The 13,063-nt window shown below is 40.0% G+C and overlaps 1 protein-coding gene across 1 annotated transcript in view; it reads right to left on the bottom strand.

Annotated features, from left to right (window-relative positions):
• The window catches only part of PRSS12 (serine protease 12), a 72,293-nt gene that overhangs the window by 48,255 nt on the left and 10,975 nt on the right, over positions 1–13,063 (bottom strand). Inside the window, exons 2-4 of the mRNA XM_021684520.2 lie at positions 9,031–9,169; positions 6,552–6,730; positions 1,820–1,970 (exon numbers count right to left, since the gene is read on the bottom strand). Of these exons, the coding sequence (XP_021540195.1) occupies positions 1,820–1,970; positions 6,552–6,730; positions 9,031–9,169 (469 nt within the window). The remainder of the gene's footprint in view (positions 1–1,819; positions 1,971–6,551; positions 6,731–9,030; positions 9,170–13,063) is intronic.

Here is a 13,063-nt window from a genome sequence, read left to right as displayed (position 1 = left end):
CTCAAGCTTGGCCTCAGCAATGGGAAGACCCCAAGACACATCACCTGTGATGAATCCTGGCCAAAATACCTGCTTTGATCTAATCAAGCTTCGGATCTAGACTCCAGTTTCAGGAATCACAAGAGCCAGAGGAGTAAATGAAATGACACCAGTGGGAAGAAATGAGACAAATCCAGGAGGAAAGGACATTCTCCAGAACAACCGTTCTGTCTCTTCCACAAGTCAGTGTCATGAATAACAAGAGGCTGTTCTAGATTCAAAGAGACTTCAGGTACACAACATCCAGATGCACTGCATGATCCTGGACTAAATTCTGCTTAAGACAATCCATCTGTCAAGAACATTGTGGGGGCCACTACGGGAAACTGAATGTGATGGGATATTAGAAAATGTTAAGAATGATTACCAATGGGGCACCTAGGTGGCTCAGTCAGTTAAGCATCTGATTTCAGCTCAGGTCATGATCTCAAGGTCGTGAGATCCAGCTCCAAGTAGGACTCCATGCTGGGTGTGAAGTCTGCTTAAGAGTCTCTCTCTCTCCCTCTGCCCCTCCCCCACCGCTCACAAACACTCTCTCTCTCTAAAAAAAAAAAAAAAAGAATGATTATCAATTATATTAGTTGTGATAATGTTAATTTCGCCATGTAGCACCATGTTCTTATTTTTAAGAGATACGTACTGAAGTATTTAGAGGTAAAATGATAAATGTCAGTATTTTACTTTAAGTTGCTTCAGTATAGAGTTTTGAAAAAGAGGGGGGTCAGTTGCAAAAACAGTTGCAAAACAAATGAGTAAAAATGGTTTAAGGTTCAAAAATCATGCTCCAGTGTCAAGGATTATGCTTAACTGAAAAGAAAGTGATACATGAACAGAAAACCTTTGATCTAAAAAGGCCTCCCCATCACCACCCGCAAAGCTCTAAATGAAGAAATTTACAAATTTAAAGTAAAATATCAACTTTGAAAAGATCCCCTAATTTTATTTTATTTTGTTAAGATTTATTTACTTATTTTAGAGAGTGTGGGGGGACAGGGGGTGGGGCAGAGGGAGAGGGAATCTCAAGCAGACTCCACACTGAGCACAGAGCCCATTGAGGGGCTCCATCTCACGACCCTGAGATCATGACCTGAGCCAAATCAGGAGTTGGACGCTCAACTGACTGAGCCAGCCAGGTGCCCCAATCCCCTAATATAATTCTAGAGAAACTTTTAGGCTTGTTATACCAATATTCAGAATCACTAAACAAAGGGATTAAAAATCCAAAATCACAACATACTATTCCAGAATAATCGCAACTCAAGCAACATGGAATGTTGATTATCATACTGCGGTTTTTATTACACATGCTTCATTTCCACATCCTACGTGGGGATTATTTCCTTTGCACATTAATAAACATCCTCTGTTCTAAGCACATACCTAAAAAATAAGAAAGCAAAGTCAAAAGTTGAGATCATACTTGGGGAGAGAAGCCGAACTTCAATTAAAGCCTAACAAGGAGTTTCAGCAGATGACTTCAGTAAGTCTCTGCTACTGACGGTGCCGGTCATTACCTGGGGTAATGTAAATACGATTAATGAAAAGGAGTAAAAGGCTGAGATTCTCAGGCATAGAAAATCAACCGAATTCAGACATAAACAGGTTAGACCTATAGGCACATATAAATTCTCTTCAGGGAGCCTACAGCCTAGTACAAAGATCGCAAGGTGACTTTTTCTATTTGTTTGAGGAAATGTACAATTTAAACACACAGGCACCTACCTCTGGGTATGGAAAGAATGGATTCCACAACTTAAACAAAATGAGAATAAAAACAAACCTCAGGCCCAGCTGCCTGCAGATCACTTCTGCATCCGCTTCATCCCACTGGTCATCACAGACAGTCCCCCACTGACCAGCGTGGTAGATTTCCACTCGGCCTTCCCACGCACTTCTCCCACCCACGAGGCGTATGACAGGGAACGCCGGGCCTGTGCCATGTGAAATTAGAAACAAATTATACCTAAACATTTGCATTGACCGATGAGATTAGATATATTCTATTTATTTGCCATTCTCAGTAATTAAATCATATTTATTAAGCCACTTCAGGGATTTGGACATACACACACATCTAATATGTATTATGGTATTCTTGACCAACTAAAATACTCCAAATTGGGGGTGCCCGGCTAGCTCAGTCAGTAGAGCAGGCAACTCTTGATCTCAGGGTTGTGAGTAGTTACAGCCTCACGCTGGGGGTAGAGTTTACTGAATAATAATAAAAAAAAATTAATAAAAATTATTTTAAAAAATACTCCAAATTGAATTACATTCATACAAATAGCTCTTAAGAGGAATTAGTCTAAATTCACTTTTCCTCCAACAACCTCAGAAACCAGAAAAGACACACTCAAAACTATAGTTTACTGGAAACACATTTAATTTTATGGCATTATGTGGTGACACTAATTTTTTTTATGTACAGTAACTTGAGCATTGCCAACATGTAATTCTTAAGAATGGCACTTATGTCTGTAACGTACTTGTCTTCAGTACAGAAATATTTTTGTATTTGTAGATACCAAGTTAACATCTAACTCATTATAACAAGGTAGTGAACATCATGGCCAGTACCTACAAAAAACAAGATGGAGAATTCATTTGGATATGAATTGGTTCGTATTCATTTTCTGTGAACTACTGGGGCACCTGGGTGGCTCAGTCGTTAAGCGTCTGCCTTTGGCTCAAGTCATGGTCCCAGGGTCCTGGGATCGAGCCCCACATCGGGCTCCTTGCTCGGCGGGAAGCCTGCTTCTTCCTCTCCCCCTCCCCCTGCTTGTGTTCCCTCTCTCTCGCTGTCTCTCTGTCAAATAAATAAATAAAATCTTAAAAAAAAAAAAAAAAAAAAAAGAGTCTACGAACTACCAAAGGCTTCGCATAGCGAATTCCTTATTACGGTCCACAATGCTCTGATCTGATTCTTGTCAGTGTCCTGAACATCCCTCTCTAGCCCTGGCCTCCTTCACCGGGCTATACCTACAACGCCCTCTTCCTTCTGTCCCTAAAACACTCAAGGTTCGTTCCCACCGTTCCCACCATAGGGTTTGAATGCTTCCTGTTCCTTCTGCTTAAAAAAATGTTCCCACAGATTTTCCCCCGGCTGTGTCGCTCTCATCATTCAGTTCTCAACTCTGAATTGTCCTTTGTTTAGGAGGCCTGCCCTGGCCTCCTTAGCTAATGCAGCACCCAAAGGTACTTTCTACTACGTTGCCTTCTGAGTATTTACTTTGTCTAAAACGGTCATTGATTTATTGGTTTTCGCATAGATTGTCTGCCTCCTAACAGCTGGAACTTGAGACAGAGGATGTGCCTTTCTCTTTCACCTGTTTATCTCAGGTACCCAGCATACAGAAGGCATGTAATAGGTATTTGTTGACTGACTGGAGTGATAAGTGATAGCTAAAGCCTAGAAAGAACATCCCACACAAGAAAAAACACTTAGCAATATTCATTCACTCGATTCTGTTTGATAGATACTAGGCACCTGCAGGGGCATTCAAAGGAGCACTAGACAGACCCTATCCTCAAGCGGTTTGCTACCTAGGACATGGTCAAAACGAGCACAGAGAAGAAATCATCAAGACCCTGCAGGGGTGCAGAAGCAAGGGAGCTTGCTTACCATTGGGGGTAGTCTGGGAACCTCTTCTGAAGAAGCCGGTATCTGAAGAGGGCCAAGGTGGATGGATGGGATTGCAGAACTCAGAGATGGGGTAAGTGCAGTTCAGGCAAAATGAACAGTATGAGCAAATGTATAGAAGCACAAAGTTGAATGTGTTCGGGAAATAGTAAGACAGTGTAATTTTTCCGGAATAAAGGATGTAATATGGTACAAGTTTCAGAACAGGCTGGGCCCCTATTCAGAAATTTAACTGCAGCTTTTGCCAAATGCTAATTATTTATCCACATGAAATATGCTTCTAATTCCCCCACAGTGTAAGCAGCTGTCGGTAAATGGTATTGGGATATTCATATTTATATTCAAATATCACACTTGAATTTTGCAGCAGAGATTCAGATTAGTGAATATTTATATATACTCATATTCTGATCTTCATAATTTAGCTTATTTACATAAGTCCACAAGTACTTATAATTTGTAAAAAGAATAAAGATAGTTTTAATAAACGTAAGTGTTCTCAGTATTGTATATTAGCTTCTTATAATTAACTGATGGCTGAATGGTGCTAAGAAACCTAAATTTGCATGTTATTATGTTTATTTTTCCTTCAAAAAGCTTGGAAACTATAAAAAAAAAAGATGGGAAAATGCATTAGTTTCTAAAGTTATTATATTCGCCCCTGCCTCTCCTCCCCCTACCACTGTGGTAAGCTTGGAGAAAACAGAAAAAAAAAAACTTGAAGATTTTATTTATTTACTTGACACACACAGAGAGAGAGCACAAGCAGGGGGAGCTGCAGAGGGAGAGGGAGAAGCAGACTCCCCACTGAGCAGGGAGCCTGACGTGCGGATCAACCACAGGATCCTGGGATCATGACCCGAGCTGAGGCAGACACTTAACTGACTGGGCCACCCAGGCGCCCCAAAAAACAAAATTTTTTAAGAGGAAATTTAAAATCACCTGTAACCCAGAACTGTATGGCATACTACCTTATATTTTTTAGTGTCATGTTTTATTTTAAAACATGTGGGCTTTTTCTGGCTATATAATTGTGAAAATATAGAAAAGCTCAAAGACAAAATTTCATCATCATCCCACATCCTCCCAACAAGCACACAAAAAATCATTTGAAAGAGAATTCAGTGAGGTAGTTGACTCACGGTTAACTTACGGATAAATAAAACTCCCAGACATGTTCATTTAAATTACTACTTCCTATATCAAATACTGCTACACAATCTCCTACTTTGTAAGTGTTGGAAAAGCAACAAGTACTAACAAGGTACTAAATGTAGTTTCCAAACTACAAAAATATATCAAAGGTCTATTACTGTGCCTTGAAGTAGACTCAATATTTGCTGATCTGAGCTATCTCCTTTCACATTCTAATTTCTCTCATCCTTCTCTCTCACTTCTATCTTATCTCAACCTCCCACATTTATATATATGCTTACAAATGACCTTAAATTTATCTTTGCAATCGGAGTATAAACAGGTGGATAGATGATAGAGAGCAGAAGGAATTTTTTTTAAATAGATAGATATCCTGAAAGAAAAATAATTATTGTTTTCAAGATTTGATTTATTTCAGTACTTGAAAAATGTCAAACATTTTATCCATCAGGTGGAACATAAAGCACAAGCAATAGTCTACAAAAAGTAATGAGTTACTGAGCCCAATTCACATCATCCTTGAAGCAGCAATGCATAAACATATACTGCCCAAAGTAGCATTATTCAAAAGTGGAGAACCAAAAAAGAAGAGGAAAAATTTACAAAACATCAAGATTTAACATGTGCTTGGCCCACTCAAAAAAGAACTGTGGTTCTCAAAGCACATACTTGCACCCTATCTTTCAATTGGTTCTTCCAGCCAATTCACAGGAGTCACTCTAAGTTGAGTCTCTGTATGTTTTGTGGTGAGAGAGTTTCCATTCCTCCCCTGATACTTGCACTCCAACGGAAACCAATGCCCTGGGCTGGCTGCTAGCTCTTTAAGACCCAGGAAATCTGATCATGCTGCCATCTTCAAGGAGAATGCAAGAAGGGACGCTGTGACAGTGTGATAGTCTCAGGTTCTGGTCACACATTAAAATATGCCACGGTCCCCAGAAAACCCATCAGCCATCAGGAAAAGCAGCTGTTCCCTTCTCCACACATGTTCATACAAACGTCCGCATATATGTGTACTGAACCATGTTCATCATCTCATGGCTAATATATAGTGCTGGGAAGGAGCCCTTTTTTTTTTAAAGATTTTATTTATTAATTTGACAGAGAGGTAGAGAGAGAGCACAAGTAAGCAGAGCAGCAGGTAGAGGGAGAGGGAGAAGCAGGCTCTCTGCAGAGCAGGGAGCCCGATGCGGGACTCAATCCCAGGACCCTGGGATCATGACCTGAGCCGAAGGCAGACGCTTAAGGACTGAGCCACCCAGGCGCCCCTTGTGAAGGAGCTTTTATCCGAGGCAGTTATCCATATTATGGAATGTGCTATTGACAACTCAAAGGAGAACACTGGTTCCACAATCATATTCTATCCTATAAAGTGAAAATATTTTGTCGTAGTTGCTGTGTTTTATATTTGGTTCCAAGATGATTTTCCATCTTGACTCTATCATGACCTTCCATTAGCAAAATATATGTTTCATGTACAATATACAATATTTCTGTAAGCAAATTAGATAAAATAGAAAACACGTTAAGAGTGAGATATCATTTGAAAGTTAAACGGAATTCAGAATGTTAGACGCACTCCTACTGAAGACGATTTGACTATATAATATGATGATTCAGACTTAATGTCTGTATTTAAACTCTTTGAGGAAATGATTTGATGAAGACAATTTTATCACCTGGAATCTTGTTGAAAAGGTAAAAGAGATGTTTTTACCCTGGGAAAAGCTACACGTGACAGCAGCCGCCATCTTCCGAGGACAGGCCCCACCCTGCCAGACGTCTTTTTCACAAAGCAGTATGTTTTCTTCATCTCCTCGGCAACGGACATGACTCCAATAAATGGGAACAAGGCCCAGTCCAGAAAACGGGGTTTGTTTTGCGACTCCTTTTCGTCTGGAAACACAATGATCGAGGTTAGGTTTATCGAATATAGGTGAATTTTTTGTCAAAGTATTTAGACTTTTTAAAATGGAAGAAATCAATAAAGACAGATGTGGAAGGAAAAGAAAAATATAACGGGTTGCATAAGTTTCAAGGAAATCAAAACATCAGATCAGAACTTGGGTTGGTTACCTACGGCAATCTTTTTTTTTTAATTTTATTTTTATTATTTATTTGACAGAGAGACACAGCGAGAGAGGGAACACAAGCAGGGGGAGTGGGAGAGGGAGAAGCAGGCTCCCCGCAGAGCAGGGAGCCCGATGTGGGACTCGATCCCAGGACCCTGGGATCATGACCTGAGCCGAAGGCAGTCGCTTAACCGACCAAGCCACCCAGGCGCCCCCTACGGCAATCTTTTTAATCAATCTTAAATAACTAATGGTATGCATGTGCCTTTCCTACCTATGGCTGATTTTAGGGGAAAAAAATATATATGGGCAAATACTACAGATTTAAAAAAGAAGCTGGTGGTTTTAAAAAGATTAAAGGCTTATCTGATTAACATGGTAATCTCTAGAATTGTCTCCATACAACAGCTTCCACCATCAACCAAACAGTAAACATTTGGGGTATATCTAAAATATGAACATGTCTTAACAGCAATAATTCTGAGCTGCTCTGATCTAATTATATAATACTTTTTTTTTTAATGGACTACTAAAAAATAAAAATAAATAAAAATGAGGGGTGCCTGGCTGGCTCAGTCAGAGGGTACGGGACTCTTGATCTCTGGGTCAGGACTTTGAGTCCCACGTTGGGTGTAAAAGAGATTACTTTAAAAAAAAAAAAAAGGATCAACTAAGAGATGATATAAGTAATCAGATCGGTTTATCTGAAGTTTCTGTTTGCAGGATCATAGTTTATATTCTTTCATCAACCAAAAGACTAGCAGTGCACATCTCCACTATAGCGTTTTGGTTTTTTATGTCAGAGTCTCATAGGAAATCGTATTCTTCCCTGATTTTCAGGGGTAATAAACGCACATATAAGTGCGTATTTTAAGGAAGACACTGACACCAGTCTACAAATTTGTTACACATTAAGACCCTCAAAAGAAAAAGCATCAAGTCAACACTCTCTGTGTCCTATTCACCTACCAATGACTATCTGCCAGACAAAATATTCATTGATCAAATCAGTAATTAACAGTCCCAAACATCGTAACACTTTATAAGCTGTATAGCCTTATTCCTTCTTTCATCCAGACTTACACCAACACTCACTTTTAAAAATTAGTTAATTCATTAAGTACATTAAGCCTATTTGCTGCTCTAACAGCATCAAAAGCCTGAACAAAACTTAAGCCTTCAGAAGGGTTTGTCTTTATTAAATATTTATTGCCCACCTTCCTAACAAGAAGACAGGAGGAAGCAGACAAATTAAAGTTCTTACTGATCTGACTGCAGTTGACCAACCTTTTCGTTTCTATCATCCTATTAGATATTACCACTCACTGATTATTAATCCAAAATATTTGTAAACTGCAAAACTTTTTTCAGTCTTTTGGAACTGCCTGTTCATAACGAGGTAGTTTCCATGCTTTCTAAAGATCTCTAGTGAGAGAGGCCAAGGAAAACATCTGGCAAGGGCACTTGCAAAAAAATAAAATAAATAAATGAGACACAAAAACGGAACAATAAGAACAACCACAGAAGCAAAACCTTTTGTTCCAAAATGGAGCCTTCCGCTCCCGGTGAAGCCCACTGGCACTTGGCTTAAAGGCGCTGGGCCTGGTGGCAAGTAGCGAGCACCGACTGTGTACAGAGAGTGCTCAGAGCTGCGGGGAAGCCGCGGGCCGCCCCGGCTAGCAGGGCCTCCTGAGCACGGAAGCGCCAGGCCTGGACACCACGCCTTCCCCATCTCGGGATGAGAGAGCGGGTGAACGTCGCCTCCTTCCCGCACAAAAAGGTGGAAGTTGTGGAGGGCTACAAGTAGCCACTGAGATGCAAATGACGCTACGGAGAAATGACAATCCTCAGAATCCCGTTCCTGGCTTCCTAGGACTAAAGGACGATTTTTAAAGACAAAGACCAAAGGACGCTTTTAACATCGGACTACTCAGCATTTGCTTATTTCCTGGTCAGCATTCCTTCCCCGTGGGGTCCTTTCTTTATAACTCTTGTGAAAAGTGAGAATGAGGGAGGTGAGGCAGAGGAAGGAAGATGCGTGACATCTTCCCATTGCAGCGACGGGTGCCCGCCATTACTCTCCGGTATCAGCAGCCTGGTTTGGGCAAGGATGGGCGAACTCACCCCAGCTGCAGCTGGTGACAAATGACTGAGGCGTCCGAATCATCCCAGTGGCTGCCACACACTGTGCCCCAAGCTCCATTTGCATATATTTCCACGGTGCCTTCAAACTCGTGTTTGCCACCTCGAAGCCGCACTGACCCTGAAGTAGAAAAGAATCCCAAAACCCTTTAATAGAAATAACCATTTGAACATACTGAGCCTGTCCTCACTTGACATGATTTTTCCACATAAGCAGTGAGAGATCCAGCCAGAACGATTTGGCCTCCATGTTGACAGCACGTGCTTCTTTGTTTAAATGAGGATTTCGCAGATTTGATTTGATTTGATTTGATTTGATTTGATTTTGGTCATTAACATCATGGTGTCCACACTAATTGTGCTTTCTTTTTTAGTTAAGCAAATAGCAAGTCCAATTATATTTTATTTTATTTTTTTAATTTTATTTTATTATGTTATGTTAATCACCATACATTACATCATTAGTTTTTGATGTAGTGTTCCATGATTCATTGTTTGCATATAACACCCAGTGCTCCATGCAGAACGTGCCCTCTTTAATACCCATCACCAGGCTAACCCATCCCCCCACCCCCCTCCCCTCTAGAACCCTCAGTTTGTTTCTCAGAGTCCATAGTCTCTCATCGTTCGTCTCCCCCTCTGCTTCCCCCCCTCCATTTTTCCCTTCCTGCTATCTTCTTCTTTTTTTTTTTTAAACATATAATGCATTATTTGTTTCAGAGGTACAGGTCTGTGATTCAACAGTCTTACACAATTCACAGCACTCACCATAGCACATACCCTCCCGGATGTCTATCACCCAGTCACCCCATCCCTCCCACCCCCCACCACTCCAGCAACCCTCAGTTTGTTTCCTGAGATTAAGAATTCCTCATATCAGTGAGATCATATGATACATGTCTTTCTCTGATTGACTTATTTCACTTAGCATAATACCCTCCAGTTCCATCCACGTCGTTGTAAATGGCAAGATTTCGGGGGGTTTTTTGATGGCTGCATAATATTCCATTGTATATATATACCACCTCTTCTTTATCCATTCATTCGTCGATGGACATTTTGACTCTTTCCATAGTTTGGCTATTGTGGACATTGCTGCTATAAACATTGGGGTGCATGTACCCCTTCAAATCACTACATTTGTATCTTTGGGGTAAATACCCAGTAGTGCAATTGCTGGGTCATACGGTAGCTCTATTTTCAACTTTTTGAGGAACCTCCATACTGTTTTCCAGAGTGGCTGCACCAGCTTGCATTCCCACCAACAGTGTAGGAGGGTTCCCCGTTCTCCGCATCCTCGCCAACATCTGTTGTTTCCTGACTTGTTATGTGGAAAACCCAAAAGACTCCACCCCAAAACTGCTAGAACTCATACAGGAATTCAGTAAAGTGGCAGGATATAAAATCAATGCACAGAAATCAGTTACATTTCTATACACCAACAACAAGACAGAAGAAAGAGAAATTAAGGAGTCGATCCCATTTACAATTGCACCCAAAACCATGAGATACCTAGGAATAAATCTAACCAAAGAGGCAAAGAATCTGTACTCAGAAAACTATAAAATACTCATGAAAGAAATTAAGGAAGACACAAAGAAATGGAAAAACCTTCCATGCTCATGGATTGGAAGAATAAATATTGTGAAAACGTCAATGCTACCTAGAGCAATCTATGCATTTAATGCAATCCCTATCAAAATATCATCCACTTTTTTCAAAGAAATGGAACAAATAATCCTAACATTTGTATGGAACCAGAAAAGACCCCAAATAGCCAGAGGAATGTTGAAAAGAAAAGCAAAGCTGGCGGCATCACAATTCTGGACTTCAAGGTCTATTACAAAGCTGTAATCATCAATTATATTTTAAAAGGGGAAAAGTGCAAGAGTGTGACTCATGTCTGATATTACATCCCAAATATTAGATGATATCATGCAAAATTCTTATCATGTATGTATCACCTTCCACTTCACCTGAGGTCAGAGATAAGAAGCACAGAAACAAAATTCAGTGCTCTACTTATAAATTAGCTGTTATTGACTGTGTTACATATTCCTTCCAGGTGATTTATTCACCACGAAAGAGCAAAATGTTTTTTCTATTTTTAACCTCAAGCGGTAGTCATGAAATTCTAAAGATTATGTCTATAATTTCAAAAAGGTGTTGGTGTTGATGACATTGCCTAATGTCAGTCTTGGGAAAATTCCCACCAAGTAGAATTGTTTGGTTTAATTGAGTGTCCCTGGAAATTCGCTTCCCCTTACATATCATCCTCACTTAGCTGCTCCTGGGTCCATGATTTGAGTCATTCTTTTCAGTCTTGAAAAGAGTCAAAATTAAAAAGCAAGCACCCCGGAGGGAGGGGGGAATAACATCCCTTAAGTGCAGGCGGATTGAGGCCCTCCATTTCCCTTCTTACTAGTACAGTTTGCAGAGCATCTACTGGGAGGCCACAAGCAGGACACTGAAGCAGAGACAAAGCAAACTCAGACAGCTGAAGAATTTCACAAAACTCTGTTAAAAGTCACTTATGATGGCCTTCATTTCATAGGTAAAGAAGTTAAGAAAGTAAGTTCTACCAAAAAATTCCATCAGATTTTGCATATTTCAGTTATTTCAAAGTCTGGCTTTAAAATAATTTTCCAAAATATTAGATTCACAAATTACCCATTCATTTCACTTGCACTGGCCTAGGCATCTATTATTTTCCAAGTCATCATCATTTAGAAATGTAACTATTTAAGAAACACATACTGTTTGTCTCAAGACAAACACAAAGTGTCATTTAATTCAAAGAAAAGAATAATAAATGGAGGCAAAACATTATACTGCCAAATCCTGATTATTTAGGAGAGAGCATGGGCATGGATCATTCACATAGCAGATAAATCTCAAAGTCATTCATACTTTCCAAACCTCTTTAATTCAGACTAAGCAAGAGGAAGCCCTGTTTAGCTCAATGAAAATCGTGAGCTGCAAAACTTTTTAAAAAGATTTTATTTATCTATTTTACAGAGAGAGAGAGAGAGAGAGCACACAAGCAGGGGGAGCAGTAGAGGGAGAGAGAGAAACAGGCTCTCCACTGAGCAGAGACCCTGACACAGGGCTCAATCCCAGGACCCTGGGATCATGATCTGAGCCAAAGGCAGACGCCCAACCGACTAAGCCACCCAGGCACCCCTGCAAAACCATTTTTAAAGAAACAGGTCTGAAGGGTTTAACTGAACTTCAATGATTTTTTAACCACAAAATCTCTTCTATAGAAACCTACATAATATCATGAATATCGCAAATGCCAGCATTTTATTTCAACTCAAAAAATTAATTTGTTCACCTCAAACAAACATTACTTGAAATGATACTTAAATTAATCTAGGGGTGCCTGGGTAGTTCAGTCATTGGGTGTCTGGCTTTGGCTCTGGTCGTGATCCCAGAGTCCTGGGATCGAGCCCCACATCAGGCTCCCTGCTCTGCGGGGAGCCTGCTTCTCCCTCTCCCACTCTCCCTGCTTGTGTTCCCTCTCTCACTGTCTCTCTCTCTCTGTCAAATAAATAAATAAAATCTTTAAAAAAAATAAATTAAACTATTATCTCTTTATTAATCCTCCTTCTCCAAATTACTCATGTCAAAGGGTTGGAAGAAAGTTCTAGTAATGAAACAAACTAGAACACTACTTATGTATGTTAAAAAATCATAAAAAAATGCAAAATACTGCCTAGATCACCAAAAAGCTATCAAGAAGAAATGATGCTTGCATAAAATCTAAATGATTAAGGCATTTGGAGATAAGACATAGAAAACTCTGCATAAAGTATAATTACTACGCTTGCATCATGATAATGGCAATGACAGAGCTGGAAATAGCTTCCAGGTGAATTATCAACTCCACCATCATTTCTCAGATTCTCCAAACATGCTCTGAAAACTTGGATTCATTTAGCTGCTTCTGCTATCGGGCAAGAAATGTGGAGTGCTCATCCAATTTTCCCTTAACAAATGAATACAAATATTT

The sequence above is a fragment of the Neomonachus schauinslandi genome, chromosome 2, assembly GCF_002201575.2.
Source record: "Neomonachus schauinslandi chromosome 2, ASM220157v2, whole genome shotgun sequence".
Classification (NCBI taxonomy): Eukaryota; Metazoa; Chordata; class Mammalia; order Carnivora; family Phocidae; genus Neomonachus; species Neomonachus schauinslandi.
This window is presented reverse-complemented; position numbering and strand designations above follow the sequence as displayed.